The sequence below is a fragment of the Cibotium barometz genome, chromosome 31 (genome assembly GCF_041138505.1).
Source record: "Cibotium barometz isolate CiBa-2024 chromosome 31, ASM4113850v1, whole genome shotgun sequence".
Taxonomy (NCBI): domain Eukaryota; kingdom Viridiplantae; phylum Streptophyta; class Polypodiopsida; order Cyatheales; family Cibotiaceae; genus Cibotium; species Cibotium barometz.
Window position 1 is genome coordinate 29,859,951 of NC_141076.1, and position 20,515 is coordinate 29,880,465.

General features: G+C 44.6%; 1 protein-coding gene across 5 annotated transcripts in view; it reads left to right on the top strand.

The window, feature by feature from the left end:
- Positions 1-20,515, top strand: part of LOC147620719 (fatty-acid-binding protein 3, chloroplastic-like) — a 54,662-nt gene that overhangs the window by 24,871 nt on the left and 9,276 nt on the right. For 3 of the 5 annotated variants that reach the window (XM_086824988.1, XM_086824987.1, XM_086824989.1), the window contains exons 5-7: positions 1,662-1,733; positions 2,463-2,528; positions 2,730-2,773. In XM_086824988.1, the coding sequence (XP_086681114.1) occupies positions 1,662-1,733; positions 2,463-2,528; positions 2,730-2,773 (182 nt within the window). Of the gene's footprint in view, positions 1-1,661; positions 1,734-2,462; positions 2,529-2,729; positions 2,774-2,949; positions 3,032-9,307; positions 9,461-20,515 lie in introns of those variants that run through there. The other 2 variants (XM_086824990.1, XM_086824991.1) reach the window with 2 other exon arrangements.

Here is a 20,515-nt window from a genome sequence, read left to right on the forward strand (position 1 = left end):
TGGTGTTTGAGATGTATACATTGGGACCACTTTGTCCCCTTGCCTTCATGCCCTATCCCTGAACACCCCAATGCTCTCCTCGCCGAGGTTGATCATGTCATCCTTGCTCCACTCCCTTGGAACCATTTTCCTGAGAGCCTTCCTTGTTATGCCGCAAATGGCATCCGACACTCAGGACTGCCATTCCCTTGGGTTTTGCTCACACCACCAGCCCCATGGGATTTTTGCCCTGGCTGTGTTACTCGCCTTGGCCCTATGCACCTTCGTGGGACACCTTCAATACTTAGCTTTGCTGAGCCTGATGCTCTAATACCAATGTCACATGTGTGGAAGCTCCGTGTGTCTTCTTTCAGCCCTAAGTAACTGAATAGGAATCTTGATGCAAGACCACCAACAAAGACAGAGAGAGAAGAGAGAGGGATAGCTGTGTTTTCAGTATATTATACGGTACAAAAGAAGTCAAAAGACTCTACAAAATCTGTGGCCTTTGGCCTTCCAAAAGGGGAATCTTAAAGACCTCTAAGTAACTCTTGACCTGCCCCAAAGGGGGCCAGATGATCTTCCACTTTCTTGGCCTGGCAACAGCAAGGACAAAAACCCAAATAGATAATCATCCGGAGTTCATCTGCATGGTCTTGTCTGCCCCACTGACTGCTGTCCTGATCTAATAGCTTCTGCATAATTCTGAGCCTTGCTAGTTCCCTAAGCCTTGCTGCTCAAAGCAGGGATTAGCCTGGAGATCAGCCATGTCCATATGTGCACATGACAAAGCAACTCACATGCTTCTGGTGGCTGGGCACCCTCAAAAGGCATGCCACAGATCTTCCAATCTGGATTTGCATGTTGGTCGTCTCTTGGATGCTATATTCTTTGCCAACATCTTGAAGCCTAGGGGTAGAGCTCCCATGAGAATCTTCGAAAGAAATATTTTGCATTTATAAGGTGATGGGGTCTCACAGAGAGCTTTCCATCTACTAGTTCATACCCCTTCAGGCCTGCCAAGGCTCTAGATTCCGTTTAGGTACAGTCCACTTATGTGTAAACTATCTGTATCAGGTTTGCAGAGGGGGGCTTCTCCAGTCCATATCCAGTCCTTGTTCCAAGCATCCAGTCTGACAGATGTGTTGACAGGGAGATCCCTGGATTTCTTCAAGATTAACTCAAGTAGGTCAGCAGTCCCCACATAAACATAATCTTCAAATGGTGTAGCTCTCTCTATCCTTGTAAACGACTGTCCTAGAGGTCCCCCAAGTGTGAGATCTGCTTGTTATTCAGTCTCCTAGCTCCCTTTTGGTTAACCAAACCCAAAGGTGGGGTAAAAAGATAAGACCACCAAATGTGAACCCCCATGAGGGAGTTGCCAGAAGTCCTCCCCTCTGAGCTCCAGCCCATTTAATCACATGAAAACACTCCCTTCCAGGATGCATTGTATCTTTATCTTCTCGGTGGGTTGTTGTTGACCTCTTATAAGGGTTGACATCTTTTTCAACCAATTTAAGGATCTAGTTCTGAAAGAAAAAGACCGAATGATGTAATTTTTGATGAGATAACTTTTTATTGTATTGTGATGGATAGATTGTGGATTGAAAAAGACTGGGATTCAGTTTTCCACATGTGGCAACCATTTAATATGTTTAATTCTATGTGTGTGTTGAGAACAGGGGTTCGATCGGTCTCTATTACCACGTGTACGCAAAGCTCAAGGTGGCAGAGTTGGGCCTGGCAAGGATGCTGTAAGCAGCCTTTAAGTTCATGTTTGCAAGTATCTTGTTCTTTCAGTTTTCCTCTTGAACTTTTTTTTTGTCTAATTATAGAAGAGAGGTCAAGGGTGTGATTTTTTCTTTATGTTTCTTGTGTGGCTGGTTTTTCTTCTGCCATCCTGTTGAGGTCATGTCCCTAAAAAGCTACTAACTGCACTTTGGAGTAGCATGTTCACATGGGGACCTGAGGCGTGTCTAGAAACATTAATATCAAGGGATGCATGCCCTTCGGTAAGAGACACAAATGCAACCCAAGCCATGGTCAGGCCATGATGATTCGTGGATTAGAAAAGAGCATCCCCAAGCAAATGTATAAGTGCACCATCTATAGGTTGCCCTCTGTATGTGAAGTCCAGCCTCTGCGTAGTGTGATTGGATCATGAAATTGGATCTATCAAGGTTAACTGTAAAATTTAGATCGTCAGAAAAGGTCTGTAGAGCATTCAAGCACCTCTAAAGCTCCTCTCGTAGGATGAGATAATAACTTTTTTAATTTGCATTAGCAGTGTCATCAATAACGTGGTTTATGTATGGACACAGAGTGTTATAATGTGCAAGACGTTGTCAAAGTGTGGAAAGGATCCAAGCTTGTCTCAGGCCTGTGTGTGTTCAAAAAATAAAAAGATTGGGATAAATTACCTCCTCAATGAGTTTGTGAAGAAAAAAAGATAGCTGAAATTGACCAAAGCAGTTTGTTTACAGTTGAGAGACTTTACCCAATGCTTCAACCAAGAGAAGATGTTACGCAAGGGATCGGAAGTTTACCTGGTAAGAAGAACTCTATATCTACCCGATGGGATGCACGTGCACCGACACCTGCATTTGCACATGCATAGAAATACTGCATTCGTGAATCAACCTATACTTGAGCAAGATGCAAAGAGCTTTCATTGTTGCGATGGCACACATAATGGTCTCTACGGCATCATGCACATGCACTAAACATAGAATGGACTAACAATATTGTAGGTGTGGAGGCCTGATGATACACTCGTGGTCATTATTGATTCCAGGTTAGCTTTATTTTCTCCATTTTTATGTGATAGTTGTGGAATGCTGGAACAATGTTTACTCTATCAAAACTGATCATTTTGAACTTTTATAGTAGTCTAAGTACAGATATGTCTTGTTACATTAGGGTGGAAAAGTTCTCTTTGTTAAGTTTCAAATGTCAATGGTTATTTTGCAGTGCATTAACATGCAGTGGGAAAGATTGAAGAACATTAAAGAGAGAATGGAGAAACTTTTTAAGGTGCAAGCTGGAGCTCCCGGTTCGTGACCTGTGCCCTTCCCCAACCCTGTGCGTGTTGGCTTCTCCACCTGTGTGCGCCAGCCTTGCCCACCTTTTCTCTTGCTCCTAGCCTCTTCGTCCTCTCTTGTTACGTCCACGTCATAGGTGGTGGGTCGGTCTAGCCTTAGGGCTGAGTCGGATTGGGTGTCCGGATGTCTGGGTGGGCGCCAGAGTGAAGGCGGCCAGTGTGGCCATTCACTTTATAAGAGGAGGCCGGAGGCCTCATTCTAGATAGGAGACCCACTAGCTGGAGAGCTAGTGCGAGTAGCCCGAGGGCCTTGCGTAGCATGAGGTCACCCCGAGGGGGTGAGGCCAGGTGGTATGGGTTGCCTTGGTCTTAGCGGTGCAGGTGCGTGAGTTGGACTAACCTCCCGTCCATAGCCACCGTCTGGCAGCTCCCCTGTGCTGGGGTCTTGCGTCCCGGGTCATGCACCTGCAATCCGACTCAGCCCTAAGGCTAGACCAACCCACCACCTACGACGTGGACGTAACATCCTTCCCCCCTTTAGGATCATTGATGTCCTCATCAATGAAGTGGGGAAAAGCTTCTCACACATTCCCACATTGCGAGCCTCTCTAGTTGCCCTTCCACTTGATCAAGTATTCGTCATAGGCACACTGCCTAGAATGACGAGTACGCTGATCCAGTACTACTTGTGGTTCACGAGGAATGTAATCTGTTTGGGTATCTTCCCAAACATCTTCCTCGATAAGAACCATATTATCAACTTCACCTAATTTCAGGCGACTGATATGAAAAACTGGATGTACAGTTACATGTGGTGGAAGAGCTAGCTGGTACTTTACAGAGCCTATCTTCTTTGTGACCTTAAATAGACCACAATATCTAGCAGATAGCTTGTAGTGTTTACCAGTTCGCATTGTTTTGGAATCTTTGGGTATCTTTAGATAAATCCATTGTCCAACATTTAGTGTTCTGGGAGATCTTTTCTGGTTAGCATAAGTCGTAACTTGATCATGAGCAGTTCTTACACTAACTTTTGCCAATTCAAGCATTTCTTGCATATCATACAAGAAATCACGAGCTTGGCGGTCTTGGACTTTTTCTAAGCCCACAGCAGGACTAGAGTGTCAGAATATGCAGCGGAGATGATGACCAAGCCTGGGAACACAAGAGCAAAAGCAAAAAACGCAGGCAGAAAAACAGCACAAGAGAGAGACAGATGTAGGCGTGTAACTCTGCTCTATATACACAAGAAGATCCCGAGATATGATACAAATAAGGCATGGGGGCTGAGGACCTATATATACTCCCCTAGAGGGCAGTCGGCCAGCATCAGGAAAGCCCACGACTGAGGAATATGTCCACGACTGCTGAAAATAGCAGTCGGCCAGCTACAGATGCCTCCGCCTAGACAGAACAAGTCGGCCAGCACTCTGATAGCCCACGACTGATGTAAATCCAGTCGGCCAGCTTCAGAGTGCTCCTGGCATCACCTGGCAGCCCTCCCAAGCCTCAAAAAAATGGGAAAAAATAGGGGAAAAATACGGAGAGTGGGGAAAAATGATAAAACACCTCATAAGGGCGGGCACACCCACAACAAAGGCCCTGGTGTATATATCTAGACAGGAGATGACTTCTAACACCCCCTCTCAGCTCCTGGCTGTGTGGCCAACCACTGGGAGCTGGGGTGCCGCCTGAGCAAATCCTGAGAGCGACTTCGTGAAGAGGTCCACCGTACTGTCCTCCGTCGAACAGAACTCCAGCAAGATGTCATCAGCAACAATCTGTTCACGAACAAAGTGCCTCTGGATGACCAAGGGTTCCTCCGGTGGAAGCCCAAACCTGCAATGTAACCTCCTCCTGCTGCTCCGTAAAACTGCTCCTTGGCCTGAAGTAGATCCCCTCGTGTCCGGATCTCCTCCCCAAACCGAGTCACTCCAACCGCGGAGTCGAACTCCATCCAACAATCCCCCTCCTGTGTACAAGAGTCCATGATCCTTCGCATGCCGCAGAAACCACAGGAAACGCGATCCTGCCTCACAAAGAGACATCTGCAACCAAGAGCTCAACCGCCTCATCCGGAAGCTCCCGTCCAATCCGGTGTCCATCAACCAGATCAATGAACCATACAGCTTCTGAGTCACCGAGACATCACACTGCTCACAAGGATCAACACCTGTTACGGTGCACAAACAAGTCTTGGAAGCCTGATGAAACTTGTCAACCACCCCCTCTGAATCCAGAACCACAAAGCCTGGAGAAACCACCTCCTTCTGCAAGTAATCACCTTTCACCTGCCTGGCTTTCCGAAAGGTCCCCGTGGAAAGAACATCCTCAACTACTGGAAGTTCTATGTCCCGAACACGACGAGACATCAGAGCATAAGTGACCTGTTCAGCTTCCTCTGACTCACGAACACAAGAACTACCAACATCAGTACTGGAAAGTTCCTGCCAACTGCTGCCATCTACTGGTAAGCTATCCACCACCTGGTCTCGGAAAGCTCGCACCTGCAGCGTATCCACACCTGAGTAGCTATTACCACACTGCCACGCATCACAATCTTGAGGACCTGGGAGAGAGAGTGCTGAAAGCCTGTAGACTCCATTCTCCACTCCACCTTCCCAAACCACTTGGCCTGTTGCTTTGTCCCGAAGAGCAACAAAGTGCTCATCAAACTCCACCCGTACGCCAGTCTTGCAAACCTGATGCACTGACAACAGATGAAAACCAAGTGCCGGAACATACAACACCTGGGAGGAATGCTTCCCCCCTCTGCCATCGAGAACTATCTCCATCCTGCCCTCACTGTGAACTGGGATAGTGGACGTATCCCCAGTAAGAATATGACCAGAAAGCCTGCAGAGATCCTGTAAACCGGAACGGGAAGGAGTCATGTGCCTGGAAGCACCACTATCGAGAATCCACTCCCGAGTATCCGTTGCGGAGAGTCCTCCAATCTCCTCCTTGCCTGAAGAAAATGAAGCATCGGTGTCCATCACCTCCAGGTGCACAAAAGCCGGAGTCTTCATGATTGCTGAGGAGTCTTCACCCTTCTCGGTCTTCCGCTTGGGACACTGTCTCCAGTAGTGGCCTTTCTCGCCACAATCATTACAGGTCCTCTCTGCCTTCAGCTTCTCGCGGTCAGCGTCGGACATCTTCTCAGAAGACTTCTCCGATGAAGCCTTCCCTTTGCCCGAGTTACGGCCTTTCGACCGTTGGCCAGTAAAGGCCTCCGAACCTCCACCCTGAGGAGGGTTCGTAAATCGTTCCTCCTGGTCCAAGACCATGGGCACAAGCTCCTCCTACGTGATGGTGCTGAGCCTGCCACTGGTAATCAACGACGAGTAGAATGCTGAGTACGAAGAGGGCAAATGTGACAGCAACGTGATGGCCATGTCCTCTGACGATATCTCCTTCCCAGCCTGGAGAACTTCCTGCTGAAGAGCCTGCAGCTTGTTAATATGCTCCCGCATCGTCGACGACTTTGCAGGGCTCATAACCTGCATCTGTACTTCCAAGGAAATCCTCTTCATGGGCGATACCCTGTTGTAAAGTGAGGCCAAATGCTGCCATATACCTCTGGCCAGCGTCATGTGCTTGACATGATTGATTACCTGCGGTGTGCAGTTGAGGAAAATAAACGAACGGACCCTGGCGTTGACGCGATCCCACATCTGTGTCTGGGCCTCCCGGTCCTTTCGGATTGACGGTAACTCCCCTTCCTCTACTTCCGGCCGTGGAACACCAACAACGACAAAATCGGCGAGATCGTAGGACTCCAGAACGGATTCCATCATCACCTTCCATATGCCGTAGTTGCTCCCGTCCAACTGACGGTCCACCGGGAACGTGGGGAGTGTCGGGATCTTCACATGTCTCTCGGCCATCTCATACAGATCTGCCATCGCGGGGATGTACTCTGAAAAGGGTGGGTGGGTGGGAACAAAGAAGAACTGATACCTGCAAGTGGCTGTCCAGCAAATCAGCCCGCCTTCCTCTTGCTTCTCCTCTTCCCGATCAGCCCAAAACAGTCCACCAATCAGCCACAAAACAGTCCCCCTCTTGCTCACACAAATCCCAAGAACTATCTAGAGCCTAGGGCTCTGATACCATGTCAGAATATGCAGCGGAGATGATGACCAAGCCTGGGAACACAAGAGCAAAAGCAAAAAACGCAGGCAGAAAAACAGCACAAGAGAGAGACAGATGTAGGCGTATAACTCTGCTCTATATACACAAGAAGATCCCGAGATATGATACAAATAAGGCATGGGGGCTGAGGACCTATATATACTCCCCTAGAGGGCAGTCGGCCAGCATCAGGAAAGCCCACGACTGAGGAATATGTCCACGACTACTGAAAATAGCAGTCGGCCAGCTACAGATGCCTCCGCCTAGACAGAACAAGTCGGCCAGCACTCTGATAGCCCACGACTGATGTAAATCCAGTCGGCCAGCTTCAGAGTGCTCCTGGCATCACCTGGCAGCCCTCCCAAGCCTCAAAAAAATGGGAAAAAATAGGGGAAAAATACGGAGAGTGGGGAAAAATGATAAAACACCTCATAAGGGCGGGCACACCCACAACAAAGGCCCTGGTGTATATATCTAGACAGGAGATGACTTCTAACATAGAGTGGGTGGTACCAACTATTGAGAGAGGAAAAGAGATTTGCACCTTCATCACTCGTCACCAGTTCATTCTTTCAGAGTTTAGAAAGAAATCTCCGAATAAAGATTTGCTTAAATACTTAGAAACCTGCTTTGCCTATAACTTCACTATGTTGGAAAGGCTTCACAGTGTGCGAATGCCTCTTAAACAGCTAGTGGTGAGTGATGAGTGGGTGAACTGGGCAACCTCTTGGATAGTTGCTGGGAGAGCATGCTACACAAATGCTATGAATGATGAACTTTGGGCTGACATTAATCATTTAAATGCCTTTGTCAAGCCTATCATTCATATGCTGAAGATTGTCGAAAGGTTTATGAGGGTCTTGATAAAATGATAGAGAAGTCAAAGATGTCTAGACTAATGCAAAGTGAAGAACTTTGAGCTCTTATTGTTGAAATTTCTTATAAGAATTCCACTAGCTCTTCAATTTCTCACTTTTTTCCAATTTAGAAATCCCAATTTCATACTCACAACCTCATGATTGAAACACCGTTTTGCTGAAATTCGGCTTCTTGATCAATTTCTTGAATTTCATACCCAATTGTTGAAATTTCCAAAAAGTGTTCCACTAGCTCTTCAATTTCTCATTTTCTTTCAATTCATAAATCCCAATTTCATACTTCAATCTCAATTGCACCTAATTTCACACCCAATTGTAGAAAATTCCTACAATTTCTTCAATTTCTCACTTTTTTCCAATTTATAAATCCCAATTTCGTACTTTTTTTTAACCTTAATTATATTTAATTTCACACCCAATTGTTGAAATTTCCTACGTGTTTCTTAATTTTCAATTTGATTTGACTAGTATTACTTCTAAGCCTCTCCGTTTCGTCCATAGAGATGAAACGAAATGGAATGAAATGTGGCGAAACAACGAAATGACGAAATAGATGAAGCATTTCTTGTGACTATGATAGTGATGATGCTTCTTTCAATAGAATCTTGTGATTAAATATAAAAGAGGGTGTATATATTTTTTTCTAAATATAAAATGGGGTGTAGAGATTTTTTTTTCCAGCAACGTCTTCAACGAAATTTGCTGAAGATGGAGCTCCTTGTATGTCCTGACATGCAAACCTCTCTCCTCTTCACCTTTCTCTCTACCTATGCACCTCTCCACCTACCTTCTTTCTTCTCCTTTTGCCTGCCACTCTTTCCCTTCTCCTTTTGTCTACCATTCCTTACATCCTTATAGGTAGATTTTGATAAAGAAGTCAAGACTACACTCATTGGAAAGATTTTTGAGTCTCGTCCTTCTCGCCCTTAGACTAGGGATTGGATCCTGGTGGCACTTCCCACAAAGCTTGCCTCACATTTTATGCAGGCCCCCTCTTACCTGGAAGAGGCTTCTCCTATCGACAATAGGGACACATCGCTAGATATTGTCCCAAAGCCAAGGGCCGCGCTAAGAGATGGCACAAACACGCTTCCTAGGCGACACTGCCCGTAGCCTCTTCACGTTGTTAGGAGTTTTTTTTTGAGTTTGGTTTTCTGGCATATGTACATATGGATGCATGTTCATATTGCACTTGGATGCCCATCATGAGTTTGATAATATGGTTATCTTAAAAGGTCAGGCATAACATGCTGATGCCTAATACAGGGCTTTGATTCAGGTACCTTTGTTGTTAACACCCTTGTGAGTCTGTATGGCAGTTGCTGGTGCATTGCTGAAGCAGATTGTGTGTTCAGTGGGTTGTCTCAGCATGATATAGTGTCGTGGAATGTACTGATCTCAGCAGTGCAATGTCATTGGAAAGTGACAAGTTACTACATGCTGATGCTTGCAAGAGGCTTTAATGCAGATATATTTGTTGGAAACGCTTTTGTGGGCATATATGGAAAATGTGGTAGCATTAGGAAGAAGGTGTGGGTCTAGACAAGCGGACCTTTGTGATGGCTCTTCAAGCATGTCGTGTGCTAGCAGAGAAGGAAGCAGCTGTTGTTATAGAAGGGCTATCCACCAAAGTGATGTCTTTAGAAGTTGGCCATGCATGACGTGCTGATGCATGGAGGAAGGGCTTGGCCTCACATACTCTTGTGCGCAATATCAAGTATGGAAACCATGTGACGAGCAGTAGGGAGTCGATACAGGCGGAGTAGAAAGCTTCAACATAGGAAAATTTCACGCGTTTACCAAATTTGGCACAGATAATCGTGGAGTTGCCGATTCCGCCAGAGGAACTCTTCAAGGCTCTAACAGTATAAAAGGAGAGGCGCTGGCAGAGTAAACGAGGGCGCGTTTTTTTTTGCTTGTATAGCTGTCGCAGAGCAGAGGCATGTATATGTGTTCTTGTTGAGTTGCCGCCTCAGAGCTCGTGTGTTTGTTTTGCCGCCAGTGGCTGGTAACGAGGAGTCAGAGAGCAATGTTTTTTTTGGGTTGGGGGTGCTCCCTCTGAACCCAAGGTGTGGTCATGTCCTCTGTTTGGTTTTGCCGCCTCTAGCACAGAGCCTGCATGAGTTGTTTCTTTTTTCCTTTGGTTGGCTGCAGCCAGGTCTGAGCGTAGGATGTGTTTTTCTTTTGTTTTTTTCTTGCCGAAGCTGGGGCTGTCGGTGCTCTTTGTATGTCTCTCTGTTGAGTTGGCGACGCCACTTATGTAAGCTTCATAGGTAGCTGCAGCTGGTAGCGTGCTGGGCAGTCCTTTGAGTGCAGAATGCCAGTGTGTGTGTGTTGTATTTGCTGCCCCCGATGTCTGAGAGTAGAGCTATGCTCTCTTGTTAAGTTGTCGCCTCCGAGCTCAAGAGTTTGACGGTACTGCTTCATTGGATTGCTGCCGTTGCTGCAAAGGAGAAAGAGGAAGCACGGGCTAAGGATCAAGTTCTGAAAAATGCTTCTGAAGGTCGTGAAGGTATGTTTGCCTCAAACGGTGGTAACGCCAAGCATCAACGAGGTAACCCATTTTGATATTGGTATATAAAGATGAGCCTATGTCTAGTTCACAGTTCAACACCTACATCTGATGGCAATGTGAATTATCCTTGTCTTTCCATTGAGATGATGATGTCAAGATCATACCAGAGCTGTGAAGGGTTACCAGCATGCATTGAAGACATATATCTCGTGTTTCTGTTTTCCTTTATGCAAGTCTGATGAATATTGTCCCTTGGGTGTATATTGCATCATCCTATCATTTTGTAAAGATATATAGCATGGGCATGAGGGTATTGTGTGAAGATCTTGCATGATGAAAATGATGATGAGTTCTTCTTTCAAAAAACCATGTGTATTCAGTGCCAAATGAGGAACAAAGAGCATACTTGGGTGTTAAGGGTTTATGCTATGATAGTAATGGATGTTGTTAAGAGAGGATCATGATGCTTTCCTCAAGTGTTGGTGCTTGGAAACTGTGGGTTGTTGATTATTGCTGGTGTTCGGGTCCCTTGCCCTTTCAAGGGTGGTGCTCCTAATGATTTTAGTAGATTTTGATGCTCAAGTATGTTGATGGATCAGTATATGCTAGGTAGGTTGGGAGGGTTTAAAGCACAATACTTTTGAGATCAAAGAGGCAGAGGAGCTATAGAGAGGCATTGAGAGCCCTACCACAAATTTCTATCATCTTTTTGGTGCCCCCACTGAGGAAAACCGAGCTTTTGTTAGGCCATTGGAGGGTGTAGGCCCCATTAAAAGAGATTTTGAGAAGGGTCTTTTAAAAAGGGTTTCTCTAATCAAGCTTTCAAAGGAAAATTACAATCAAGATGATGTCTTATCCTGAGTTTCTACGAGGGCAAAATGAAGATATTGCAGAGTTTCTTGAAAATATGGAGGTTGTTTGTATTAGCAACCACATTGATGATCCTGCACAGGTGCTGCGTCTCTTGCAGATTTGTCTCAAAGGTGATGCAAGAGTGTGGCTTAAAGCCTATGAGGATGCAAGAAGGGTAGCCCAGCCACTTGAAGTTATGACTATGGATGGCCTAAAGCAAGCCTTAATCGATAGGTTCAAGAAGATTGAGGATCCAGATAAGGTTTGTCATGAAGTGCAGGCTCTCACACAGGGTGATAATGAACATGTTGATGCCTACATCAAGAAGTTCTTCTTGCTCTGGGAAAGATTGTGCAAAGCTTTAGGATCTGAACAGCCACCCCCTGACATGATGAAGAAGGGTAGATTTATTGTGGGCCTCAAGGGCACTATACGTTGGAGGGTGGAGCTAAAAAAGCCTAAGTCTTTCAAAGATGCTGTGGAGGTTGCAAGAAGTAAGGACTGGAAGCTGCAACGGATGAGCGAACTGGGGATGGATTCATCTATTATGAGGCCAGAGGAAGCGAGTAGAATTGCTTCCAGCTAGGATACCCAGGGAAATAGTCCACAATACTGATTCATCAATTGTCCACACCATGCCTCAAATAATGCCAACATTATTAGCAGCCACTACCATAGATGATGGGCTAAGGCATGACATGCGACAAATGGTTGATCTAATGAAGAATCTTAACCTGAATCTTATGAGTAATAGAGGTGGTGGACGAGGACGGGGAAGAGGTTTTTACCAAGCCAATGGTGAAGGCCAGGCAAGAAATAGTGGAGGCCGTGGATATGGCAGGGGACGTAGATTTAGTTACAATTGTGGAGAACTGGGACATCTAAGCCCTGACTGCGACAAACCGCCAAGAATGAGAGGTGACATGTATCCTCTACCTTCACAGTTGCCTAATAGATCAAATGATTATGGTATTGAAATTAAAGGTGAAGCAGGTCCTAGTGAATGTGGTGACCTTAGAAAGGACAAAGAAGCAGGAAGAAGTGGTGGTAATGCCTATAGGGAAGAGGACAACTGAAGAGAGTGAAGGAAGAGGTGTTGCAGGGTCCAGCAAGAAAAAAGGGAAGGTCCATGAAGGAGAGGACGCCAAAGCCAAAAGAAAGAGGAGGCCTCGTAGAAAATTCCAAGTCTCTGATTTTCCATTGGGGGATGGCTAATCAAGCTATAGCTTGAAGTCTGACATCATCGACAGAAAGGTAAATGTGACTTTTGGACAATTGATTGAAATGGTGCCCAAACTAAGGAAGCAATGGAAGAGTCTTGTTAATCCGATTGAAGAAAAGCCAGAGAAAGGATTAGTGAAGGTTCTCTCTATTGAAGAACTTCCAAATATTTGCCCAGTTGTAGATGTTCGGCATAAAGGAAAAAGTACGGGGCATGCTTATGTAGATGGTGGTGCTCAGATATGTCATTACTCACTCTTGTGTGGAGCAGCTTGGTCTTACTGTTTCAGGTTTTCGTATACGTCTGGCCAACCATCAAAAGGTCAAGTGTTTAGGCTTAGTTAAAGCCCTTTAAGTGGAGGTCTAGGACGTTAAAACAGTTGTGGATTTTCATGTTATGCCAGCAGGGTTAGGAGCCTATCCAATCATTCTTGGAAGACCTTGGTTGCGAGCAGTGAGGGCAATGCAAGATTGGAGACATGGTACTATATACCTCTAAAGGTAAAAGGAAGCTGTTTGATATGCATAGTAGAAAGTTCTTGGAAGATGCAGGTGAGCAGGATTCTAGTGATGAGGAGTCTACTAGCTCTTCAGATTCTGAAACAGAAACTAGTAGCTCTTCTACCATTGAAGGGGAGGTGGATGTTGCTTTCCTTTTAGTAGATAAAGAAAAGGATGAAAATGAAATTGTGGCACAGGTTAATGTGGAAGAAGAAGACACCCTTGGACCCTATGAGTTGATAGAAGAGGATATGCAGCCAAAGGTGGAACCAAGCCAAAAACAAGAACTTTTGATGAAGACATTGAGTCCAGATCTATCCTCCATGGAGAAAAACAAGTTTTTGGAATTATTGGCTAAGTTCCCTAATCTTTTTATCACCTCATACGAGGAAATAAGGGGATTCAAAGGTGAGGAATTGAAGATAGATTTGAAGGAGGGTGCAAAACATGTAAGGCAAAAGCTTAGAAGGATGGGACGTGAACAGATGTAGGTTTTGAAGGAAGAGGTGGACAAGCTTCTTAGAGCAGGCTTCATTACCCCAGTTGACACCGCTGATTGGGTAAGCCCAGTAGTGGTAACTCCAAAGAAGGATGGGAGATGGAGGGTTTGTGTGAATTTTAAACCCTTGAATGCAGCTACCAAGAAAGATCATTATCCACTACCCTTCCTTGACGAGATTCTCGACACAGTACCTGGTTTTGAAAGGTATAGTGTCTGTGATGGTTTTTCTGGTTACTTTCAGCTGAAGATAGCCCCTGAAGATCAAAAGAAAACCACTTTCATTACACCGTGGGGTTGCTTCTGCTACAAAGTTCTTCCTTTTGGACTCACCAATGGTCTTGCTCATTACCAAAGGAGAGCTAATTGGGTACTATCTCCTTCCTTGGTAAGTTTGACTTCATTGATGATTTTTGTATATATAGCTCCAGGCAAGATCATTGTGAAAAGTTGGCTGTAGCTTTTGAGCGTTATGATGAGTGTGGTGGACAGCTCAATCCCAAGAAATGCTTCCTTGCACAACCAAGAGTGAAGCTCTTAGGGCATGTGGTTTCAGAAAATGACATCGAAGCTGGTTCAGATAAAGTGAAGTCTCTCATCCTTCTTCCTTCACCTAGAGATACCAAACAGCTTGCCACATTCATCCAAAAGGTGAAGTATATAACCAGGTTCATTCTCTTTCTTCACAATTGCTTTATCCTTTGCAACAAGCAGCTAAGCATGATCCATTGAATTGGACTATTGAATGTGAAAAAGTTTTTCAAAATGTCAAGGAAGTTTTGGGGGCTATGCCAACCATGCAGGCTCCTAATTTGGAACAGGTTTTCTATGTAAATCCATCTGTTGGAGATGATGCTATTGGTGCCATGTTATTACAAAAGGGGAAGGGTTGTCATTTTATGCGCTCAATTTATTGTGTTAGCAGGGTCAAAACTATGGCAGAAAAGAACATGTCGGAAGTAGAGCTTGTAATGGCCAGTGTGGTATATGTGTGAGGACTTCCTAGTCTATTAAGACATGATTAAAATTGAATACAAGAACTAAAGATAATTAGAGAACGGAAAGCTGAGTTGTTTACATTGAGACAGAGGCCTTTCTTAAATAGAGGCCGAAAGGTTACAAGTGAAGAGACACATCCTTGGGAAGGGGTGTGGCTCTTGAATCAATGGTTATGTCCTTTGGACTTAGGGGTGTGTCTTTTAATGAATAGACATGTCCTTTGATAGTGACCTATGTATAAGGGTGTGACCCTTCACATGTGTCCTTTCAGTTAATAAGGGATTAAGGAGTAATTAAGGAGAGATTAAGAGTGTTAGTCACAATCGTGACATTCCCTCTCACTTAAAATAAGACTCTGGCTAAGAAGAGATGGTTGTCTTTGAAAGAATTCCCGAAGAAGTTCAGGATATTCCTGTAAGTCTTCATCACTTTGCCAAGTAGAGTCGGAATCATCAAGATCTCTCCATTATGTCGTGTTTCTTTCTGTCTGACATCAAGAATTTTCTCTGGAATTAAGAGTATGTGTTCATCTTCGATTTCTGGAACATAATCCAAAATATCTAAAACTGGAAAATCACCGTCCATAAACTTCTTTAGCCAAGAAATATGGAAAGTTGGATGAATTCTACCCCAAGAACACCGTGGTAACTCCAACTTATAACTGAGAGATGAGTTCTTCTTAATAATACGAAAGGGTCCATAATATCTTGGGCGAAGCTTTGGGAAGACTGATTTCACTGTCTTGTATCGATGAGGAGCAATATATAATAATACCAAGTCTCCTTCTTGAAATTCAATGTGACGACGACGCTTATCAGCTGTGCGCTGATATTGCTCTTGGATGCTGATCATCTTATCCTTAATCTGTAATAAAATATCTTGCATTTCCTGAATGAGTTGGTCTGCTAAAGCCACTTTATGTTGAAGAACAAAGTTGGCAGGAATAAGAGGAGTATGGCCATAAGCTGCTTGAAAAGGTGTCATTCCAATAGCTGAATGATAAGAATTATTATAAGCAAATTCTACCAAAAGTAAATATTATTTCCATGAAGCTAATCGAGACTGAACATAATGACACAACATTTCTTCCAGAATTTGATTAACTCGTTCCGTTTGTCCATCTGTCTGTGGATGATAAGCAGAGCTAAAGAGTAAATTTGTACCAAGAGACTTAATATCGAAGTCCAAAAATGTCCTATAAACTTTGGATCTCGATCAAAAACTATAGATTTTGGCAATCCATGAAGTTTGAAGATATACTGTATGAACAGTACTGCAATATTTGAAGTCTGGGTTGCTTTCTTGCATGGAATGAAATGTGCCATTTTAGAAAATTTGTCAACCACCACAAGAATTTGTGTATTGCCTTTAGAAGAATGTGGCAATGAAGTGATAAAATCCAAACTAATACTTTTCCAGCGTTCATTGGGAACTGGAAGTAGTTGAAGAAGACCAGCTGGAACTTATCTGCTAGCTTTCATACGTTGGCACGAGAGATATGCTATAACAAACTTAATAACATCTTGCTTTATTTGAGGCCAATAGTATGTAGCGGTCAAAAGACGATATTTCTTGTTGATGCTTGGGTGTGCAGCATAAGTGACTTTCACCAATACTCTTCAAACATGAGTATCATGAGGTACTCAAATACTGTCTTGATAATATAATAAACCATTCACTATTGTATATGCTCCATAAATCTTCAAGTCGGAAGGAGTTGCACTCTAAGAATTGAGAATTCGAAATGCATTTCCAAAATCATGATCTTTTGAATAACGGTCCTTGAAACTTTGAGGTATATCCATTTCAACTGTAGAAATAGCCAAGACCGAAGATGGCGGCATACGACTGAGGGCATCCGCAACCACATTGGTAAGACCAGGAACATACTCAATTGTCATATGAAAATTGGCTAAGAATTCGACCCAACGCGCTTGCCTAGCATTCATAACTGGCTGCGTGAAGATATATTTCAAAGAATGATGATCTGTTTTCACCACTGAATCCGCACCAAGGAGATAATGTTTCCATGCACGATAGGCATGAACAATAGCTAAAAATTCCTTGTCATATACTGGGTATCTTACTTGAATTGCAGAGTGCTTATGACTGTCAAACGCAATAGCACATCCTTGTTGCATCAAGACGGCACCGGTGGCAATATCAGAAGCATCCGTGTAAACATCAAAGGGGAGAGTAGGTTCAAGAATAGCCATGACAGGAGTTGTTGTCAAAGTTGTCTTTAAATTTTCAAAAGCTTGTGTTACAGCTTCAGTCCATTTGAATGCAGGAGCGGACTTTAGAAGTTCTGTTAGAGGAGCAGCTATTTCAGAAAATCGATGAACCTTTGTGAGATAGAAGTTGGCAAGTCCCAAAAAAGAATGAACATCATGGATATTTGTGGAAGTTGGCCAATTGACAATAACGTGTATTTTCTTTGGATCCATGGAAATACCATCTGCTGAAACATGTCCAAGGTACTCCAAGGATGTCTTGAAGAATTCACTTTTGCTTGGATTAATATAAAGAGCATTGTCTCACGAAGCACCTGGAAAACGATCTTAAGATGTGCCTTGTGTTCTTTCATATTACGACTGAACACTAGGATGTCGTCAAGATAGATAATGACGAACTTGTCCAGAAAAGGACGAAAAAGATCATTCATCAGACTCATAAATGTTGCAGGGGCATTGGTTAACCCGAATGGCATGACCAGGTACTCGTAATGACCATATTTTGTGCGAAAAGCTGTCTTATATTCATCACCTTTGTGAATGCGAAACTGATGATATCCAGACTTGAGATCAATTTTGGAGAAGATCTTTGCATGAAGCAATTGGTCAAACAATTCATCAATGCGCGGAAGAGGATACTTATTCTTGATAGTCAACTTATTAAGGACACGATAGTCGATGCAAAGGTGCATAGACTTCTCCTTCTTTTTCACCAAAAGTACTGGAGCTCCAAAAGGGCTTTTGCTTGGTCGAATATGTTCTTTCTCCAAAAGTTCAGTAAGTTGTCGTTGTATCTCCTGAGATTTCGTAAAAGAAACACGATATGGAGCACGAGTAGGTGGAGTATTGTCAGTAAGGATATCAATAGCATGGTCGACTGGTCGCCGAGGTGGGAGAACTGCAGGAAGATCCTGAGGAAAAAGATCCAAGTATGGAGCAAAGAAAGGTTGCTTGAGGTACATCACCTTTGTATCTATGTTCTCGGGAGGATTGTTGGCTGAATAGACCATTAAAAGTGCTGAGGAACAACCACTCTTGCAGACCCACCGTTTCACTTGAAGAGCTGAAAGGGTTGGTGGAGAAGGTTTGTCTCTAATTCCTTCGAGTGTCACAAGCATATCATTTTGAGCAAATTGTATGGAATGGTTCCGGAAACTGATCAGGGGATCATATTGATATAACCATTCTTGACCAAGGATCATATCATAATGTGCCAAATTCATGACTTGGAAATCCAATTTGTCACAATAGTGCTGAATTCGAAAGGAGAGGTGTTTGGCAACGGTGTTACACAAGGATGTGGAACCATCGGCAAGCTCTACTTCATAATCAACAGCACTTGGAGAAGTCCGAATCTTCAATCTCTGAGTCAAGGTGGTTCCCACAAAGTTATGAGAACACCCACTGTCAATGAGCACTTGAATAGGGTGATTGGAGATAGAGCCTTGAAGAACCAAAACCTGAGTAGACCGCTGGGGCAACGGTGAAGAGGCAGCTTGTGCTGTGGCAGTAGCGGTAATCACTGAAGCATGTGCAATAGCATGGTGATTAACTGCACGCTTTCCTTTGTCAACAACTAGGGGTTTCTGCTCGGAAGTGGAGGGTTCAGCATTAGAATTCTGTCGATGGGTTGGTCTTTTGGGGCACTCAAACCAACGATGAGGTCCATTACAAATTGTGCACAATCTTGTCTTCTGTTGATCCTGTCCAGAAGGAACATTGGAAGGACGAGGATTGCGAGATTGGTCATGTCCTTGGTCCCGTCCACGATCCGAACTGCGTGGTTGGAAGGATTGAGAACGTCGGGACCGAAAAGAGGACGATCCTTCTGATTGGCGAGGGTGTTGAGAATTATTCCATTGGGGATTAGGCCGGGAGGTAGAAGTGCCAGAAGATTCTCTGCGACTATCTCGGTTCATACGAGATCCATTGGCTTTCTGAAAGGCATTAGCTCGATTGGAAGAGGCCGAATTTCGAGAATTAATGTCTGCAACGCGCTCGGTGTATCGTATGGCATCGGCAAGATCGACAGGGTTATATTTTTGAACATCGGCACGCAATGTGGGGTTAAGACCTTCAACGAAGGCATGAAGTTCGTCCGCTGGGGACAAAGAGTCAATCTCCAGTATCAAGTTGGTGAACTGGGAGATAAGGAACCAGGTTGGTCCAAATGGCGTAAGCGAGTACGGGCTTGGAAATCTGCATTGGCAGGTATGAACTGCTTACGGAGGACCCGCTCGAATTTTTCCCACGTTGTAACCGATTTTCTGGGGTGCTGTCGACGTTGCCACCACAATAAAGCAGTGTCTTTGAGGAGGGATACCGCAAAAATCACCTTTTTGGAATCAGAAAGGGTCATGGTTTCAAAGTATAACCGCAGTTTGTAGAGCCATTGGTCTAAGATGCGCTTATTGCGTTGACCACCATAAGAGTCAGGGGGTTTAATTTCCAATTTCTTTGTTTTACTGGCTTGTAAAAGACGATAAAGAGTTTTAAGGTCATTGCCTTCTACCTCGGAAGGAATGACGTCTGCGTCTGCTTGTACTGTTGTTGAAACATCTGCTGTTGGTACGGAACTCATGTAGGAGTGGGGATCCGTGTGGAGTTGCTGGATCTGCGAAGCTAAGGATGCCATAGACTCCTGCTGGTGAAGTTGCTGCAAAGCTGGCCTCCATTCCAGAGGGGCTGGTATGTCAACAGGTTCTGCCATGAGAGAAGATGTTGATGTAGAGGCTTCAGGGTGATGAGACTGTGGGGTTTTTGCTGTTGATGACGCCGCTGGGCTCTAGTAAGAACCATCAGCTGGAGGATGCAGCATCTGGAAATCCCGAGAGGAGAGGCTACGTACTGGTGAAGCGGCTATAGGCCATCTAGTATAGTAAGGGCGATCCTCTGGGACTGGGCTCGCACGAGAGTCTGCTACTGGAGAAGAAGGTACAGGGGTAGGGTCAGCTACTGGTGTCAAGGGTGTATACTCTGGTGTAGAGGGGCGCACCGTGAATGAAGATGGATAAACGTCCTCAGAATTATGTGGAGAATATCGCCGTTGAGAGTTGTAGAGGCCATGATAACAGAATAATGAAGGACCATGAACCGGGCTGAGCGAACAGATGCTGGTTGAAAACAGCACGCCAGGTTGATGTGCTTTAAAAAAAAAAAGCGCTGGTTGCTGGCCGTGGGTTCTCCCCCCCTTTATTTTTTTTGAGTTAGTGCTGGTCGCTGCTGTGGGCGTCTTCCTTCGTTTTTTTTCTCTCTCGTGCGTTGCGCTGGTCCACCACCCTTCGTGTCTTTTTTTTTGGTGAGTTAGTGCTGGTCGCTGCCGTGGGCGTCTTTACGCAGGTCGGGCTGCCGTTGATGTGCTGGCTGCCGGCTGCTTGGGTCGTTGGGTAAAGCCACGTGGGTTAAGCCTTAACTTATAAGGCTAGGTAAACCTTTGTGTATTATGTGAAACGTCACATAAAAAAAACGTGAAAGGTTGTGGCTTTTAGAAAAGGAATGGGTGGCGCCCCTTGCGTGGAGACGATTCAGCCGCAAGGGAGTGCTATCAAGACCTCCACAGGGCAGCCTTCAAGCATTTGGATGGAACCGTGATGTGAGTCTCTGCTTTCCACCCTTTTTTTTTTTGTTTGAGAAAATTGGGGGGAAAATGCTTAATCAAGCAAAATT